This window comes from Aspergillus tanneri (genome assembly GCF_003426965.1).
Source record: "Aspergillus tanneri strain NIH1004 chromosome Unknown AapTan_7_pilon_pilon_pilon, whole genome shotgun sequence".
NCBI lineage: Eukaryota > Fungi > Ascomycota > Eurotiomycetes > Eurotiales > Aspergillaceae > Aspergillus > Aspergillus tanneri.
The window spans coordinates 754236-774173 of record NW_022984634.1 but is presented as its reverse complement, the minus strand read 5'-3'; the positions used below and the strand labels follow the sequence as shown (position 1 = coordinate 774173).

The following is a 19938-nucleotide window of genomic DNA, read 5'->3' as shown; positions in this document are numbered from 1 at the left end:
GCTGTTTTACCCACATTATAAAGCTCAAGACCGAGGAACGCATATTTTGAGCTATTTGCTTCAGATGAAATATTATCTGTTGACATGAGCGGTAAACTTGCCCCACGCTGAAAAGAAAGTATCATGTACGTAGAGATCTTTATCGGCTTGAGGGACATAGCATCGAACATGGGTGGTTATATTCTGGCATTAGTAGATTACAGGTGGCTGATCTAAAGGACTCTGCTAATCTGTTACATATATGGTACAAAGACGCAATTCTACAGACGCGATCGAAATCGCCACAGAACTAAACTCTTCCACCGTACCTACCCAGATTTTCACACCAAAGATAGGGTTGATTAGACGAGGCTACTCGACGGCGGCGAGTCCTCGAGATCATCAGACTCATGTACCTCCAGCCCAGGCACTCTTTCCAGCGGACCGTTTGTACGCTGGCACCCTGAGACGTAGTTCACTGTCAACAGACAGCCATCGGAGAAATGGACAGATCCACATTTTGCACACCCTCCTCCTGTATCCTGATGCAGATGGTCGTATGCCCTAATCAATAATTGTCAATCTTTATGTCCTCCCAATTCATACGAACAGATAGAGAGAGAGAGAAATGGGAAAAAGACGGATATCCTGAACTTACGCCGCCATTTGACTGCCAGTCATTTCACAGTTTTTGCCCTTAACAAAGATGCCGCAGCCAAACCCGGCGTTCTTGCCGTCGGTATAGCACGTTCCTGAGTCTGAGTTGGAGTCCTTGGTGCTGCATGACATGACATGATTAGTACAACGCCGCCAGCGAGTAGGAAAGGGAAGGGAAACTGGTACCCGTAGAGCGTGTCATCCACCAAGAATCCCTTGGCCATATCACAAAACTTTCGGAGATTACGGAACGTTTTGCATCGACCCGATCCTTTACAGTCATAAGAGACTTCCGATGCCGTCGGCAAGGACGAGGTGGTGGTGATGGTGGAAGTGGTTTTCTCGGTTGTTTTTGTGGTTGTCGACTTGGACATGGCCATCGAATCCCATTTAGAGAATTCACTCAAGAGACTTTTCTGTATGGATAACCTTTTGGCGTGGTTTGCAACCGCGGGGAACAGACCCTCTGTTTGGGTCACCATGGGCCCATTTCTCGAGAGAGTGGTAGTGGTGGTGGTCGGTTCGGCGGAACAAGCGGTGATGGTCGTGCAGCGAGTCGAGGTGGTGGTGGTGACGGTGCTGGCTGGACGGACGAGGAAGCTTCGCACGTATTCGGTGCAACCCGGGGCCGTCTGTTCGGAATCGCATCCATCACCGTCCTCACGTCCTCCACTTCTGCATCCCTTGCCCTCGCAGATGCCGAATCGACACTTGGGCCCCGAGCAGGTTACCGTGCGGCAATGCCTTCCAGTGCATGTGCGACTGGAATGGCTGCAGGCTGGCCCAACACATCCAAATGAGAGGCAATCGAGTCCAAAACATCGGCCAGAGCCACCACAGTCCCGGCCGACGCATCCAGAGGTCAGGCACTTAGAACCGGAGCAGTGTCCATCGGAGCCACAATCATTACCGCTGCAGGCCGTTACCAGACATTTGTCCCCCGTGCAGATCCCACGCGAGCAGTGATCCCCTTTACAGCCGACATAAATGCAAAGCGGACCGGTGCATTTACCATGGTGACAGTCGTGGCCGCGGCAGCCGGGCTTCGCGGGGGGGTCGGGGTCATCGGGATCGTTGAAGTCCCTACCCCCACCATCGCAGTCGCGTTCGCAGATCCCGTTGCAGAAGAGATGGCACTTATGGCCACATCCAGAGGTGCAGAGGGGAGCCGGCGGGCCCTCAATAAATGTGACAGTGGGGAGAGGATTCTCGGAAGGGTGAGTAATGGTGGACCACGGGAAAGGAGGCACTGTGATGGCGCGCGTCCCGGTTGCTTGTGGGGATTTTGTAATGTAGAAAGGAGGAGGAAGAATGCTGCTTTGCAAAATAAAGGAAGTCCGATCAATCAAGCTAGTAAGGTTTTTATTCCAGACATCAATCTTGTCGGTAGTGACCGGGGGAATGGTTAATGTAGTGGTCTTCACGGTGCGAGAATACCCAGTGGAGGTGGTAACTGACCCATCTTCGAGGGTGGCCGTAACGGTGGTGGTGGGCCAGGCAACCTCAAGAGAAGTGGTATAGGGGGGGAAGACTATCGTCGTCGGACTGGGAAGGCTATATGGGGGAAAGATTAAGTTGCATGGAGGCACACAATGGATAGTGTTATTCCCCTCGTAGATCTCCGGGCCAATGTAAACGTCCCCGGAACCACTGTCACTGCCATCTGGACTGGCCCCTGCCATCCCAGCGCCGGGATCCAGTTTACTCAAAGCCGACAGAGTGCCGGGGCCTCCCATATCCATCGCCCAGGCCATAGTGCCTCCGAGACACAGCGAGTTGGCCAAATCCCGTTTTTGGAGCAAGGTTCGTGCGTCGTCGAAAGAAACCCTAAGGCAATCGGTTTAGGCCATGATCAATGGGATATATCTCACGGGGATATGTATAGAAGGAACTTACCACTGGTTGGAGTTCCAGGTAATCCAGTTGACACCTGCCTCCGCATCATGCATCACTTCTGGAGAGTAGTTATCGATCACCCGAGCAATCTCGTAGTCAGATAGGATTCCACTAGTTCGAGTGCACTTTCCTGGGTTCGCACCCCCCAAAGAGGCTCCCCCTAGCCCGGTATTATTGCTGAAGGCACATCCAGGTGTATTACAGGAAGGGTCATTCAAGGTGAAGGATCGGCCATAGAAGGCCAGTCCCAGAACAACTTTGGAAGGATCGATATTGTTCCGCCACAGCAAATCTAGCCCAGCGGAGATTTCTGTTGTCAAGAACATTAGCGCCTTGTATGCACTACGTGAGAGGGCTCCAAGGCCCTAGAAGCGCAAAGAGCAATGGGATGAGAGAGAGAGCATTACCAGTCAAGTTGGTATGAGGGTTGATAACCGATTTAGTCCATCGGCTATTTCCATCCCAAGTCCCGTGGATATCATAACTCATAATATTAAACCAATCTACGTACTCACTCATTCCCTTGATATCAAAGCCTTTGAGGTACCCTGTTTCTCCTTTTAGTAAAAAAGGCTCCTGATATGGACACAACCTGGGAAACGTACAGAAAGAAGATGGCAATGTGAGTGTAACACCATACTTGCCATCGCAGGCGGACTTGAGGGCATTTAGAAATGTCACTAAGTTCTTTGTATCCACGGCAGCTCCCTCTAAAAGGATAAGCGTTTTTAGTATTATCCCATGAAAAGCACGCTGGGGCAAACGTATCCCGATCCTCCGCTGCTGGATACTCCCAATCAATATCAATCCCATCGAAGCCGTACTTCTCCATCAGCTCAATAACGGAATTAATAAAAGCACTTCTAGTTCCCGGAAACCGGACCATGTCGAAGACCTTTCCACCAGCGTCCCAGCCTCCCACGGAAATGTAAGTCTTCAGGCTGGGTTTACGCTTCTTGAGGGCAGTGAATTGGGAGTAGAACTCCTCATCCCAGCTTTTCATGGTGGTGATCTTCGAGTTTGAGGGATCAATCAAAGCAAAGGAATAATACAGGTGCTGTGCAGCCATTGTGGTCAACAAAGTCCTACGATGAGAGCCGCAAAAAACAAAACAAAACAAAAAAAAAAAAAGCTCACTGTCCAGGGTTCGACATTGATGTCGGACGGCTTCAAAACGTCACATGGTCTCTCCGGATTCCAACCTTCATAGTAACCGATATACCGTTGGTCACTTGATGTCCCGGAGCAGGATCTGTAAAGCACTTAGCCTTTAGCAGCTATGCGATATGGCCTTTTCGCGTTTTTAATAGGGTGAGGAACTGACGGTCGGTTTACCGCATCACATCCACTCTGACAACCCTTACCACAGAATTCTTCAGTTGTCCCGCAATATCTTCATCCAAGTCAGTGAAAACGCACGTAATAATCTAAAACCAAACTGGAGAGTAGTACCCAAATTTTGAGCAGCACACGGTAAGCGGGCAGAGCTCGTTCCCCTTTGGGGCGTATTCTAGGAGAAATGTTAGCAAAAGTGACATGGCAAGCCGGCAGTCTGATATGCAGACATCCTTTCCACAGAAATTTGGACCAAAGCCACAAAAGCCCTCCTTACTGCAGCATCCTGATACGCACTTCGTGTCTTTGGAGCAGGTACCCAGCTCGCACAGGGCTAAGGCTGGCAGAAGGGCGAGCAAGCCCATGCATAAAGCCCACATATTCCGCATTGTGAGGAGGAAATGTGACTTTCCAGACCTCGTCGGTGCCAGGAATAATTCGAGGGTCCTTACCGGACTTGATCATCATTTGCATTTATAGACTCTGTTCTGGTGAACGGGTGCCTCGACCGTGATAGTACCCTACTACTTTGCTCCACCAGCCTGCAATCTCTGCATTCGTGGAGGTTGCCTGATGAGGGCACTAAATTAGATAAGAAATGGGGTTGTTAGAGATGTAACGCTCTGTGAGTGGATATAAATTAGTTTGTATAGCAAAAGTACTATATGATTTAGTTTTGACGCTTAATCTGTAGGGCTTGGAAGGTGTTTTTGATTGGTATCGGTTTCTATCGTCTGGAAACGAAAGAATATTACTAGCGTTTGGCGCTAAACTGCGTGGTTTACTAGGGGTGTTGGGGATCCTAGCTGCATTAGTTTACTGTATTACACAGTACCGAACCACATCGTAAGAGAGAGGGGGGATAAAATAAAAAAAATAAACAGACTATGAGATGAGCCCACCAATCTAGGCTCCCATAGTCCGTGGGCAACCTGGCCTTTCCCGTGGTGATTCTACCCGGATTCCAGGACTTTATGGATTTGTGTATTATGGTCAAGACGTCCCTGGAGAATTAGAAGAAAAACTAGTATAACAAGCTTGCACAGAGTAGACGCCCCCTTTTTTTTAACTGTTCCATAGCTGGCTTGAGATAGAGACTCTGCTTCGTCTGTCCAACATGAACCTGCGAATACTCTGTGAATTATTCCTCTTTCCTTTACTGGCAGGTCTTCTCTGCGCTGTTCAGCCAGCAGAGGGTCACCGTCACCATGATTATAGTCACCACCGCTACCACCACACCCGGTCCGCAAATGAAATTATGGCCACTAAGCACATGTGGGCGAAGCGAGCAAAGGTTGAAAATTACTGAGAGGGCCATCACGCTGGCTTTATAACACAAGGCTTGATAGATGCGCACGATGCGGTTTGTTTCCCTTGTTTCGTACTTTTGTTTTTGATCTTGCGATATAGTGTATCGGATAAGAACTGATATTGCCTCCATGGAATTAGCTAAAAGTAATGATTGAGCGAACGGAGGAACTGCTGGAGTTTGTGGAGAGCAATACGCGCGAAGAATCCACCAATCCTTTCCTCGTGGCCACTCGGCACACCTACGAAGCTACCTTCGGCAGGGTCTGGTTTGGGTCGAATGCAGAAGAGAATGCTGATGCTGCTGTCACGATTGAAAAACAGATTGGTTGGTTCTGTAGATATACAATTCTGCTGGTCCTGGAAGAGCTGACCTTTTTCAGGGAATGCAAAGAAACTGGTGGCTGCACTGGAAGCTGAGAATAGTCCGATATGGGAGTTCTACTGTAATGACAATTACCTGCATAAAGAAGATCCCTACGGGAATGCATGTAAGTAATCCAGATACCACAATTGACCCTTTTACCTAATCGATAAGCTGAGACTTCTTGCCTCCAGTGGGTGAATGGCTATACTGGAACGATAGGGATGGAGACAGAGGGGGCCAAATAATTGTGAATTTTCACGGCCTCCAAGGGTCATGTCAAGACAGCAACGGGGACCTCATGGCCTTCCTCGAACCATTCGAAGACATAGGTCTTGATACCATAACAATTTGTCAGCAGTCGATGAACAAATTCACTGGCGAGCACCTCAGTGATCTAGCAGAGATGACCTATGATCCAGATATGCATTTCATCTCGGCGAAATTAGGGAGGAGATTCTGGGATTCACTCTAATCCATGAATTGTCTCACTCAAGAACAACTTTTGGAGGCGAATACTATAGTTATCACCCCCCTCTCCGGGCCACCCAACCGAAGGGAACTTCTAGGTCTTATATTTTGTTTCACTTGCTAAGGTCTACTCATCTTTTTATAGCCGATGCACCGTGGAACAATGGACCCCATGGTATGGCATATGGATGGGATGGTGTCACGGCAATCAAAGACAACGAGAATGCACAGATAAACGCCGGTTTGTTTTTTACTCTTTCTTTCAGGCTGTGATAGTATACACTAACCATTCATCCTAGACAGCTTTGCTTTCTATGTAACCGGTAAGTTGAATTACCGCCTGCCCTAATCCACTACAATGTCTAACTTTTCACGTTCAAATAGCCATGTATCTGGAAAATAATGACTGGTCGACTGGGTTTTCTAGGGAAGTCTAAAATAACATATGTACGCGATGAAAATGCATGGCTATATGTGTATTTGTATGTTAAACTGAAAATTTGAGAGAGTCTGGGGTTGCTACTGTGGATGGTCTGGACTCTATAGTACCTACCTAGGCAGTAGAGCTATGGATTTTAGTAGGTATATCAAAATTAAATCTTCTCGCTACTATACCTCTTAATAATGTTTATTATTATCATACTTAAACTGCACACTGACCTCTTTTTTTTTTTTTTTTTTTTTTTTTTGATTCATAAAACATTCTCTTAATTGGCTTAAAGCTATTACATACTTGGTAGTCCCTCGAAGAGACTATACATACTTACTAGTCCTGCAGATGCTAATGCCTGTTCATATCGATCACTGTGATAAACCAACTGGTACCACTGACACTCGAATTTCGTATAAATCGTGTCTGCCTTGCCAGGAGCTCCATCCACCCATCGACATGCATACATACATGGTACGTCACAGGCCAGGCGGGGAGAAAATATTATACGGAAGAGCGGCTCCCACTCCCCTACCTTAATATCCAGTGCCTCAAATGGTTTCCAGGATGCAAGGTTGCTACCTTGTTTTAGATTCTCATCCCTCTTCTCTGCGGCTACATACCGAAATAATTCCTCCGCTAGGGATACATTGAGCGATGAGATAGTAAGGTGGGAGGGATGGCGTTCGAGCTCATCCGGAGGAACGAAGGTATTTAGCTCCAGATGGATCAAGTTAGGGAAATAGGATGCCCCACGGAGAATCTCGTATGCCTAAATATGGATATTACCAGTCAGATGCGACCCCAGCAGAAAAAACTGGAGGAGTATAAAACTAACCAGGCTCTCCTTTAAACACATATCAATCCCCAGTCGCTCGAGGGCTGGTAATTCTGCCGCAAGTGATTTTAATTCGTGAAAGGAAAACAGATATCTTCTATCCGTATACTGGTGCCCCTCAGGACTAGTTTCACGGAACCGGAGACGCCGCAAGGAATTTCCATGGTGAGAGGTAAGGATATGGAGAGTAGACTTAGGCATATTAAAGGCAGTAAAGGCCTCCAAAGCGTTGATACTTGACAAAAACTGATCAAGCAAACCGCATATATATGTCTCAAAGTCTGAGGAAGTAGTGCTCTTCGTGAAACCTAGAGATAAAGATATTAGATATGGAACACGGTGGGTGAGGTAACGGAGTAGGTTGGCGTTTCTGACCATTCCATCTAGGGTCAGATGTCGCAAGCTATGCGTCTGAAGGCACTCGGCCCACAATCCGGCCTGTTCGTCGTCCATGTAGAAGTTTGTAAGGCACAGGGCTTTGAGAGGGGGAAGGATATCACTGTGACAAAGAGTAAGGTTTGTAATTCTCTGGAGTTCCATACCCCCATTACATTTGAGATCGAGGTGCTCTAGAAATGGTAGTGAAAGGATTGTCTGCTTTAAAAGGTGCCTGTCGTTATTATGAGCATTCCCGACTACCATAAGTGACCGGATGCAACGCGAGTGGCACAGATTGGCTGCATGGCGTGAGTTGCCTCGGAAATAGAAACGGGGCATTGGGTTGCGGCTATAAAGAGACTGAAAAACTAGTGGTGGAACAGAACAGCAGAGCTGCCATCTTATTTAATTTGTCAGTATTTAGGTGTAGTTTACCAGTAGTCTCAGTCTCCCTTATACATACTTTATAATTTGTACGTTTTGCAGCTTCTCGATGAGACGGCATAGGTTGTTTCTATCATCGTCTCCGAACCCCTTTTTGGGACTCCCTGATACCAGGAAGATTCGGACATGACGGAAGATGTCAGGGTCCGTATTATTCGAATTCAGTCCGGTCAAGAATTCTCGTCCCTTATCATCTGTCCCCATAAACTGCCGGTGCAGATTCCCCGTAAACCGAATATGCAGAGTCTCAAAAAGAAAGGGCAATGCAAGTTGACGGAAATTGAGAGACAAGAGACTAAGTGCGAGAATAGATTGGCGATCCCAGCGCAGCTTTGATGGCCACTATTTAGTACGTCTACTACTAGTAGATGTATGGATATTGGCCCGTTTATTTCGGTGGTACTCACGGTTTTTACTATTAGGGCCCAAATTTCATCTGGGAGGCTGCAAAGAACATGGCTCTTTTTAGCATTGGGAGCCATCTTTAATCATAAATAATAGTGGCCTATGGTATAGAGGAGACTGGCATTCCTTTTGCCAACTTCTTGCGGCAGGATAAAGCTGGGATGGATAGGTTCAGCTTGTTCGTAGTGGGAATTGAAAGAAGGAGACTAGTTTGTGTGAGACCAGTTTGATATTTACTGTATTTAAGCCTCCTACGGCACTAGCTAATAGTATGAATGGTGCCTTGGCGTCTGATTGCGCGGGTGAAACAGTAGTATTGACAGAAATGAGGCACTAGACTCTTGGCTACATTCATTACCCTATCCGTAAATGAACTCCACTTCGCTAGAGACAGGATATCATGGCATGATCATGCATGAGAAACAATAATTTCCGAGTTATTGACGACACTAGCAGTGGTCAGAAGTCTATTGTTCTCTTTCTGCACCAAGTCATATATTGTGGCATTCTCCACCCCATGCCTCCGCCCCGCTGCCGCTGCAGTACATCCTGAAAACCGAACCTGGTCGAATCCAACGAAGGAACCGGCGAGCCGTTAGTATGAAAGCCTTCCACAACCCACTCTGCACTCCACCCTCTGATTGTAACGGTACTCTTAGGTGCAGCGACAGTCTGAGTTGCACTCTCCCCGGTGGACAGATCTCGAATTATACAAACGCCATCTTTACCATCCACGGTAACATTCACTGAAATAACAACCACATCGCCAGGATTGACGAGGATCTCGTCATAAAAGAGTGCAATATTAGGGTACCATTCGTACCATGGGTCTGCATAGGCTTCTCCATCCATGACATAGAAGTCCTCTCCTGATTGAAGGATGGCGCTGGTGTAGGGATCTCCATCAATTCCCACCCAGGCCGACGCTGCCTGGTAGTTGGAGGGTGGCCCATTTGCACTTCCTGTGGGTGTGGGCGTGGGGATGGTGATGGTGGCAGAAATATAGGAGTATGTTTCGTTGACTGAGGGGTTTTAAATTACTGCACCCGCTCAGTTGGTACTATATGCCCCTTCCAGAATACTTTCAGCTAATCTCTGACGAGCGAGCTGAAACCTGGATACTAATTCTGGTTTGTACTTTTGCAATGGCCTTGAGCTACGCTCTACCCTTAAGAGGACGTAGTCGTCGGCTGGAATCGGTCAGTGCTGCTGCCGAACAAGCAAATATCAGCATGCCGATAGATAGCAATTTCATTGTCTAACTACGATCTTAGACCGAGGGTGAAGACAAAAACAAAAAGTTCGGAGAGGGAAAGTGGTAGTAGCGAGAGAGCCTGTTGAGAGGGCAATTATCTGAACTAGTTAAATATACGCCGTAAGCTATCAACCAAAATCTCTGCGATTGGGTCAGACCTATCTATCCAGACTAAGGTGTACGGGGCAATATTCAATCAACTTGCTGGGCCTTGATGCATTTACAATAAAGTTTGCCATCTGTGGAGTGATAGAAGATCACCCCTGTATTGACTTTATACTATTGCAGGATGAAATGCACCATATTTTATGGGCCCCTTAGCTTGTTGGGTGCTCCCACCTGTATTCACGGTATTTTGTCTAACAGTCCCACAGCATCTGGGGGTGGTCGGTCACGTAACGCAATATTTTAGAATATTTACACCAAGACATTTTACTATACTAATTTTACAGGTGGGGGGTGATTGAGGAATTTGGCGGAGAGTACACTGTACCCACTATAGATATCATTTCCATTGTTTCCGATAATTTCTCCCTGCTTGAGATCAGGCCCCGTGCGAAGAAATAAAACTAACTACGCGCGTGGACGGTTAGCCTTACTACGGTTCTAACTTTTACTAATACGCTAGGGGTCTTAACAACTCAACCTGCATCGTACCATCTCACGCTCCTCAGTAAGAGTCATTACTAGCACGGATAGATTGGTAGTTGGTATCCATATTAGCCCAGTTGACCCTCGTATGGAGCGTAATATAGATGTATATGCTACCTTCCTAAACGAGGCATAGGGCAGAGCTCTATTCCCGGGACCAGTTGTATATCGAGTGATCTGATCCCTACACGAATTCCGTTACAGTGTTCTACACGAGAGTAATGGGATGAACCATGGAGTTTTATACTTCGAGTGCAACACCGGGCAATATCTATCTGGTCCACAACGCATACTCGAGTTTGCAGAACGACCTGAGGTCACGCTAGCAGTGGACTTGTACTGGGATAGGCCATGCGCCAGTGGAATTGGAGATAGGTATTCGTATGAGCCTTCTGGCGCTAGATAGTAGAAAAATCATTCGGAGCGTAGGAAGCCGAAGCCGGTGGTGGGTAGTGTCAGGTGCATACCTTCTACTAGTGCCTTAGAGCAGAAGACTCCGGGCAGTATCCACACAGTGATATATATAAAGCTCAACATTACTCACTCATGAACAGACTGTGTCGCCAACGTTGAATTTGAGCAGGGAAATAGACAATTACTATGATCTTGCTTCAGCTCCTATCCCCTGCCCTCCTGCTAGGCGTGGTTAATGCTGCCGCCATCGAGAAACGCTGGACCAACGGAGGCTCTTCCACCGGGACTACAGACCCGAATGTCTCCAGCAGCTGTACATACTGGGCCAACTCTATTATTACGGGTGATACATGTGCATCTTTAGTAGATTACTTTGGCATCACTATCGCCCAGTTGGTGAACTGGGTAAGCGAAGAGAACACCAATCCATTGACATTGCTAACCACAGACTTTAGAATCCATCCTTGTCATCAACTGACTGTAAGTTGACTGTGGGCTGGAGTTATTGTATAGAGGCTCCAGCCACCAAACCTATTACTTCCAAGAAGACTACCACCCACAGTGTAACGACCACTGCAGCAGGAACAACAAAAGCACCGACTATAATTGTGACAACAGCAACTGCAGCCTCAACCACCACGAATAATTCAGGAAATACCCCCTCGCCAACCCAGAGCGGCCTAATCTCTACCTGTAACGCCTTCTACAAGGTCCAGGTGAATGATATCTGCTACGACATAGCAAGCTATTATGGTAACTTTACATTGGATCAATTCTATGAATGGAATCCGTAAGGATTATCTACCACCTACCTATCTTACAAACATACCTATAGATACACGGTGCTAATTAATCCAATGCCCCAGTTCCGTCAAGTCCGACTGCTCAGGACTCCAGGCTGGCTATTACGTCTGCATTGGAGTCGCTGCGTCTTCTACCACCGTCGCAACAGCTGATCCTGCAACCACCACGGCGGCGACCACCACTACCCCAAACATCCCACAACAGTCTGGAATTGCAAAAGACTGTAATAAGTATTATTTTGTGAAGCGTGGTGACACCCGTCCCGAGATCGCTTCGGAGTATGGCATTGGTCTGTCTACATTCTACCGCTGGAACCCAGCTGTTGGTCCAGATTGCAGAACACTTATCTCTAGCTATTATGTTTGTGTTGGCGTCTCTGGTATGATTTTTTCCCCTTCTATACTATCCGAAAACAGTCGCAATAACCACTGAGTTCAGGTTCATTATCCCCAACCACCACCGCAACTGACTCCACAGGCCCATCTCCCACCCAAGACGGCATCACCCTAGACTGCGTTAAGTGCCATAAGGCTGTGGCCGGCGACAACTGCTGGTCCATTGTTCATGACAAATACACATACCTCACATCCGACCAGTTCTATGCCTGGAACCCTGCTGTGGGCAAATCATGCGCCCACCTACAGCTTGGATATTACTTCTGTGTCGCTACGAAGACGGCTCAGCCGATGCCGGACACCATTGGTACTTGCAAAAAGTGGCATAAAGTTGCCAAGGGTGATAGCTGTTGGACAATTGAGCAGAAATACTCCATTACTGTAAAGCAGTTTTGATCCTGGAATCCTTTCGTTGGCTCTTCTTGCAAGTCTCTTTGGCTGGGATACGATGTCTGTGTTGGGGCCTAGGTTGATTGGTACAGGAAGAATATCAATTACGGGATAAGCAAGATTTTAGAAAATAAGAGGGGGAATTAACTATAAAAATAGGGTGATGTTATATCTACTTCGCGGACCTCGCGCAACTAGCCTAACCGCCTTTGTATGTCATGTGACCTTACACCAACAGCTCTGTAATCCACTTTGCGTGACCTAAATCTTTCATTACTTTACATCTCCCTATCCCACACAAGGCAGAAACCTGAAAAATTACAAACATTAAGTACTTTGTAACTAGTTATTGTCGACAAGCATGGTAATATTGATTATTCAGCACCATTCTCGGTCACATGTTGTTGATGATAAACATCATCGGATCGCTTATATTTCCTATATTAGTTAGTTTACATTCTTTTGTTTACCTCGCCCTTTATAAACGCGAGATGTTTTGGCAGTTTAGTTGAATCAGAGACCTAATTCTATCGAGGATCGATACTTGCGGATACACGTATTTCTATGGTCGACAGTTATTAACTAGTTTTCATTCTAAGATGAGTACTACAAGCGATATTGCCTATATTGGTCAGAATAAGAGCTCAGATGTTAAAAATTTAGATGCATAGATCAGGTTTGCATTTATTACGTTTACCTTTAAAATTATAATCACTTGATAACCAGTTATTAATTACCTCTTAACTGCTTGTTAACTAGTTAGTAACTGGTTAAGTGTAAGGGGCTGGAGCCCGTTTACTGTCTCGGCCTCACAGTCTGTAGATAGTATAGCTCCGACCTCGCGTCGCTCTGTTTACGTGTTCTTCAAGCGATGTCTTCGTCAAAATGCAATACAGTTGTTGGCCTAGTCTCGTGCCGTGACAATATGCTCCAACATATTCACATGCCAGTGCTTTCTCCTAGGCATATACATAAATCATATATATGTCCCTTCAATCACATACGACCACAGGGTGTGGAAAACAGGGCTTCCCGTCCGCTCAGCCGTACTTAAGTCACACGCCGGCCGGTTAGTAGTTGGGTGGGTGACCACCAGCGAATCCCGGCTGTTGTATGTTTTTTGCCATCTGTTTTTGCTTCAGATGGATGGATGGATCACTGAACAGTGAGTGAGCGAGTGTGGGTAAGATATTTCGAGAATTAATCTGACGTCTTCGTGCTGATTTCGAGGAACTCTTGCGGGAGCACACTTCCCGTGAACAAATCCGAGTGAAGTTTATTAATCCGGTACAAATACGGAGACTCTATTCGTTGGACGTAGGCTCAGGGTAATGCTTTTTACAGGGAAGAATCACCAGGATGTGCGAATTGAGGCTTCAGTGTCAGGCATGGCTTTTACAGATGGTGGAGACGAGCAGCAGTATTTTAAACCTCTGTTTCGGCGGTTTGTTTAAGCAGCTAGTAGCTTAATCAAAAAGATTCCTAAATGTCAACTCCAGTTTTAAGAGAATTGGGCAGGGAGACATTTCGGTTAAGAAAAAGCCGAAAGTCGTAGTGAATTATTCGATATAAGCATGGTGGTTCTACTAGAGTTTTGCAATTTAACCATATATGAATTAACGTCTATGAATTGTGATTTTTATTTACGGATTAGACTTGCCAGTTAGACTTAATATGTTTCATTTTTATAGGCTGGTTAATATATTAGGGCGTTTACAGATTCAAATATCTTTTATAGCCTGCCAGGTTTGCATACTGCAGATCTAGCATTTTTGCCTTTAAAATTGCGTAACAGTCAAAAGGTCCAGATGTTGTATAAGGGGATTCAGCCTGCGATCGGCGCCCGAATCCATATATAAGCTATGATAAATTATAGCATCATGATCGCGAAATTTTATGGTTTTCTCTGCAATTCTTAGATTCTATACTTTGTAGGCATGTTCTCCTTGTTTTCTTGGGATCCATTATTTTTCCTCTATTTTTCAGAATTTCGACCCTTCCGCGAGCGATTCTATGTCATTATTTGTAAATTTGTGTGGATCTTGTAGGGGCCTCCTTAATCCGCTCGAATTCACCCTGAATGTAACCATACTCTATCACAGTGAGGTTAAGGTGGAGTTTGTGATAAAGGAGAGGCAGAAGTGACCTCTTCTACAGGCTACGTTGCTCCCTCCTATTGATTAAGATTGGGGCAATAAAACTAAGATACCAACCACACTTAATGACGCTGGTAAGAATAGCGGTACAAAGACTGTGTAGGCTTCAGACCCAACCACAATTCCGCCTATTAATGGCTACTTGCGGCAACAGTATACTTTGTCAGTTAGGCGGAAAAGTCCTTCATTATTCCCTCAAAGCTGTATTCCACAATCCTCTCATACCATGGGTGTCCTAAACATTTCCATGGTTTTCCTATTCAAGTTGCAAAAACAGGAAGACCTGATACCTATCAGAGAACCCTCAGTCGATCCCACTTCTCCATTGCCTGTCTATATCGGTCACGTGCCCTCTCGAGTCGCATTCGAGCTCGGGAATCCGCTTCATCCTCTCCGGCTACCGTGTTCAGCTCGCTGTCGTCGAGCTGGGCGAAGATGTCGGCGGAGACAGTGCGCATTGGGCATTTCGGGCCCAACACGTGTCGTTCGACCACCTGCATGGCAACGTTGTCCACAAATCGGTACACTGCGATATCGTGGTATGCGCTGAGTCTAGCCGCGACAAAGAGAACCTGGCTGAGCATGGTTGACACGAAACGTTGATTCTGGTGGTTTTCAGACGAAGCATCCCCTTTCCCCTCCTTCTCCACGGCCGGGTTGGTGGATGTTGGCTTGTTCCGTGTTGAGCCCCTGAGTAAAATCTGGTCGCGTTGCCAGTCTGCAGCTTTTGTCTGTTCTAGAAGAATAGGATTCGTCGTGATCAATGGACGAGATTGGTTGTCCTCTATGAGGGCTTGGAGGGCTAGGTCCGTATCCGTGTTCCACTCTTCCAGTCGTTTTCCTACAATGCGGCTCACCTCGAGACGCACTTTGCTGTTTGGTATGGCAATGCGAAGAAGGAGGTCATAGCAGTCCTTGACGCAGTCTTTGGCATCCTTAACAAAAGCCCTGGCGATGCGCTCCCAGTGGGATGAGAGTTTTCGAAAAATCTTTTCCTCCACGTCTGGGTGGACATTTCCTGGCAGGCTCCTACCTCGGCAAATCTCGGCTTCCTTATAAATTTCTGCGTATAGCCCTACATTTGCAGTTCTCAGCATTTCCTCCCAGGCCTGTGAATTGGGGCATTCCACGCTGAGATAGTGTAAATCATTCTCAAACTTGGTCGGGTAAATCGCCATATTTTTGATATCTACAATATCCGCGGCGAATTGATCTAGTCGGCGTTGGAGTTTGTAGCGAAGCATGATGTTCGGGTCGTTCGATGGGATATCTCGCTTTTCGCCGCGGAGGGTGGATTCGGCCATTTTCTGCATCTCGTTGCAAAATTGGAGAACGTAGTACCGCTGCGCCCGCGGGGTGTTTCGTGCTTCTCCAGATTTTTTGAGATCGTTCTCGCATTCTTGAAGCTTCTGCCGAATTTCGTCCACGATAAGGGGTATCCCTTTTTGCAGTTGGGTCCGACGCTCTTTGTCGACATAGTCCATCAAAGACTTGATGCCAGCTCGATCGTGAGCTACGCCTTCCCACGCTGATTTGCCGAACTCCTTCCTTTCCAGTTCATCTCGTTCTTTGTCGGAGACATTCATCTCTTTGGGCTGCCTGTTTCGGAGCCCAAACCAGCCATGATCGAGGTGCGGGACTGTCGGCAGATCATTCCGTAGTAGATTGACCATCTATGATTGTTAGCGAGGCGCAGATCGTATTGAGATTTATATGGAGGTATGGTATACCCATTGTTCAGAGCTTTCCTGCTTACAATCGCACTTCGTCAAGATCCCAATACAGCGGCTCTGCAACCCTGGTATTTGCTCGACCAACTCCAAGCTCTTGTGACGTTGGACGTCTACGTTGTCAACAACAACCCTGAACAAGGTCAGCTTCGACTTTTTCAATCAGCAAATGGTTGACACTCATACAGGACAATATTTCTCTCGTTTTCCAGGTACCGGCGAGCCAGGCCTTCTGCAGTGGCAACGTCCTGCGGCTTGCCCTTGCGGATCAAGCCAGGGAGGTCGACAATTGTCCAGTGCATCTCTTCGGTGCCGGAGCGCTCGATGCTTAGGGTAGTATCGCTAAGAGTGGTCTGCTTGGCCGGGGTCTGACCGGGGAAAATGCATTCCGTGGCCTGACTGTATGAGCTCCGAGAAATAACTGACCACCGACAGAATGCTCGTACCTCACGTATGATCTCTGCCATCACATCCTCAGTAAGCTCCTCCTTCTCGAAGCTAAAATTCGCGGCGCGGCTAACAAGTGCGTCATCTTTCTCCGACAATAGGCCGGGGATCAGCGTAACCTTAACGGTCGGTTTCTTGGAGGCCGGGGTCTGTCTGAACGAGATCCGAATCGGGAAACGCGTGCACATGGTGTCCTTGACCGGAAAGTTGATCTCGGTGATGGCTTGAAGTACGGAGCTCTTGCCAGTGTTTTGGTCGCCCAGCACGACCAGCTGATCGGCGATGTTAGAGAGATATGTTATTCCAGTCTGAAGGACCTACCTCGGGTAGCTCGACGTCGTTACTCAGACCCAACGCGTGCAGCTCGTCGATGAAAGCGAGCTGCTCCGAGCTCTCGCGCCCGATGAAGTGACGGATCCGCTTTCTCATAATATTGAATGTTGAGGCGCGCTCGAAACGTATAAAGATTGGAAGTTGTGTGATTTGCTCAACTGATATTCTGACCCAGTAACCACAATTTATATCTATCCAACTCCATCCGGGGATAGATTTAGCTGTGGAATGATCAGGGCAGTGCTACCATGACTATGTGGGGTCCCATATGCGATGCGGCGCAGTTGCATCGAAGGACCACCACTCTTGGCCATCCTGCGAGTCATGACAACTCCATTCCTATTCGATCTGCGAATGAAGCGTGTCGAGGCATGTGACGCGAATGAAGCGCTCCTTGTTGATCTAAAGAGTAGAGGATTTATTGTGGAGATTCTACGAGAACAGGAAGTCGGTCATTTCGACCGGGGGAAAAACAGCCCGATCAGAGCTGCAAGTCCATTTTAGCTGCATATCCTCCAATATTGTTTGCTATAAAAGACCTTTTAAACTTAGATACAGGCTCTGCTAACCGTGCCGTTGTACTTTTTTTAAATCAAGTCTCATAAAAACTGTTTGATAGGGTGACTACGTCCGCTTCAAGCCCGGAAGGTGCTTTAGGGTTAAGAAGTTAGGTACAATAAACATATTTTCATTATTGAAAGCCGTCAATAATGTTGGCCCTCGATTGCTGGCTGTTCTGTCTGATATACTGCTCTGTAGATAATGTGTTTAAACGTTCTGTGGTAGTGACTGCACCACCTATCGTTTCAAATGTGAGCTAACGGACTTGGGAGAAGGGGCCAGAGAGAGGAGCTTCTGATCATCTTCGCCTCGGGCCGAACTCGACATCGAATGAAATTGTGATCTAATGATGATCTACCAGGTGCATGTGGCTGGATTGTAAATTCCCGCGGAAGATGTTGTGGAAAACGCCGCTGTTTCGTGCGCTCATGAGCAACTGTTCAGTCAACTCCACCTGGTTACCAAAGTCTGTGAAGTCCCACGTTGAACGGGTTACGTCTGGGGAGGGCTGGGCGCAAATGCGTCGCGTTTTCTTTAAAAATCGCCCGGACCTGCCGACCGTTCAAACGCCTCGTCACCATACCGGAAGCTATTGAATACTAACAAAGAAAATCCTCCTCGTGCCCCACGCTCCCGCATCAATCATGAAGGCAAAAATCAGCACTAAGTCGGGCCGAAAACAGAAAGAGTAAGGCCCAAAATCTCCACATATAAAGGGTTCATGTGGTAAAAACTAGTGTCAGATAAACGTACAATGCTATACCTTTTTTAATATTCTCTGCATGGAAACTCCTGAACGGGGTCCTTTAGGTATAGATTAAATTAGATTGGTAAATACTATCTCTGAAATTTGGTACTTTTGATATAACTGAAAAACTTCTTCTATGAACACCTAAAATTATAAGAGTCTCAAAGGCTGAAATAGAAGGGAGTGTCGGGTGGAACAGAGGGATCAATCAGTAGAGCAATAGGAATGGCATTCAACGATACTCCAAATTAGGATCAGATAGATACGGAAGCTGAAGCCTGAGTTCCTTCCTCAAGCTGGGAGAACGCTCGTATATGCGATGGACAAAACAGAGGTAGAAAAAAGCAATGTGAGTCTTAAGACCTTTCCACGTCATCCCATTGCAGATCAACAAGATAGGTGAGGGTAGGGAATCGTATTACAAGGCTATAAATAATGAGTTATGAATACAATATATATTTCAGAATCCCAGAATCAGCACCGTGCTTATTTTAAATTTACAATCCTGGATCTGTAAAACAATTAAGTGGATAAAATAATATGTGCCTTTAATCGTCACGAGAAAATATGTTATTTTTCGCTCTATCACGTAGTAACTATATGTGATCTGAACAACCAGATTATAATAAAGTTGAAAAAAAAATAAATTGCTTATAGGTAACTTGAATTAGTCAACAGAATAATAAAGCTAACTAAAACCCCACAACAGCAAAAAAAAAAAAAAAAAAAAAAGGGAAAGAAAGGACAGCAACTAGAATGGGCTGGCTGCAGCCACTCAGTCATCGAGTAACCGTCCGTGGGGAGATTAGCTGATAGTGTAGCGTACATAGATACAGCCTTTAGGCCAGACCTGTCATGAGGTCATTTCTATTCGTCTTATATAGCGCGATCCCTGCCTTGGCTGCACCACATAAGCATCTTACGTCTTGGTCATATTATGCACGTTGATATAATGGACATCTAGGAATAGAGTTGTAAGACCGCTTGTTTCGTCTTCCTACATGTGCCAGAATGAAAATGGGTTTTTCTTGCCTCCTGGTTGGGGATGATCGTTGTTATCTACTGGTCGGACGAGATGAAAAAAAGAAACGGTCAGATCGGGGTTGCTTGACTATTATTAGTCAAACTGCATCAACAAAAGAAGTTGTACAGCAACCCAGTTATGGAGATAACCGTATATCATACGGTATTCCCAGAGGTAGGGATGACCTCTTAAACTTTGGACAGCGCCATCCGTGGGACTGATTGCTGTGAGCAGAAAATCCCCCTTCAATGCAGTATCAACGCGCAAGAATAATATCCACTACTCTTTCTAAAGGCTGACATTGGATCAGTAGCCGGATCCAAAAACATACCATTACCGAAATAAGTCTCTGAGAGCTGCAGTGCGGTAACCCTTCAGCATGGATACAGTTCCCGTTTACCGGGATAGTCAGTGACTGGATAACGACTTGTGCCAGCTTGTCGAGCAAGCGAAGACCAAGTCTGACAGGTGCAACTGTATGGAGGTTGATTTATCGGCAAACACTCCATGGCGGCCTGATAGCGC

The 19938-nt window shown here is 46.5% G+C and overlaps 5 protein-coding genes across 5 annotated transcripts; 2 read left to right on the top strand and 3 right to left on the bottom strand.

Moving 5' to 3' along the window:
• Positions 1-341: 341 nt before the first annotated feature.
• Positions 342-3601, bottom strand: ATNIH1004_006853 (uncharacterized protein; the record flags this gene model as incomplete). Its single annotated transcript, XM_033571480.1, has 7 exons — positions 342-543; positions 638-757; positions 823-2463; positions 2533-2842; positions 2940-3080; positions 3138-3322; positions 3357-3601. The coding sequence occupies 7 exons, from the start codon at positions 3599-3601 to the stop codon at positions 342-344; spliced, it is 2844 nt and encodes a 947-aa protein (XP_033424795.1).
• Positions 3602-5216: 1615 nt separating this feature from the next.
• Positions 5217-6014, top strand: ATNIH1004_006852 (uncharacterized protein; the record flags this gene model as incomplete). Its single annotated transcript, XM_033571479.1, has 4 exons — positions 5217-5234; positions 5317-5503; positions 5559-5666; positions 5734-6014. 4 exons carry the CDS (start codon positions 5217-5219, stop codon positions 6012-6014), a joined length of 594 nt encoding a protein of 197 aa, XP_033424794.1.
• A 2900-nt stretch (positions 6015-8914) lies between these two features.
• On the bottom strand, positions 8915-9760 carry ATNIH1004_006851 (A4/G1 family peptidase; the record flags this gene model as incomplete). Its single annotated transcript, XM_033571478.1, has 3 exons — positions 8915-8954; positions 9020-9527; positions 9673-9760. The coding sequence occupies 3 exons, from the start codon at positions 9758-9760 to the stop codon at positions 8915-8917; spliced, it is 636 nt and encodes a 211-aa protein (XP_033424793.1).
• A 1251-nt stretch (positions 9761-11011) lies between these two features.
• ATNIH1004_006850 (uncharacterized protein) lies at positions 11012-12420 on the top strand (the record flags this gene model as incomplete). The annotated part of the gene is made up of 6 exons (XM_033571477.1): positions 11012-11138; positions 11193-11230; positions 11281-11305; positions 11453-11615; positions 11692-12008; positions 12068-12420. The coding sequence occupies 6 exons, from the start codon at positions 11012-11014 to the stop codon at positions 12418-12420; spliced, it is 1023 nt and encodes a 340-aa protein (XP_033424792.1).
• A 2443-nt stretch (positions 12421-14863) lies between these two features.
• Positions 14864-17176, bottom strand: ATNIH1004_006849 (putative dynamin family GTPase; the record flags this gene model as incomplete). The annotated part of the gene is made up of 5 exons (XM_033571476.1): positions 14864-16169; positions 16327-16413; positions 16487-16695; positions 16747-17019; positions 17069-17176. The coding sequence occupies 5 exons, from the start codon at positions 17174-17176 to the stop codon at positions 14864-14866; spliced, it is 1983 nt and encodes a 660-aa protein (XP_033424791.1).
• Positions 17177-19938: the final 2762 nt, after the last annotated feature.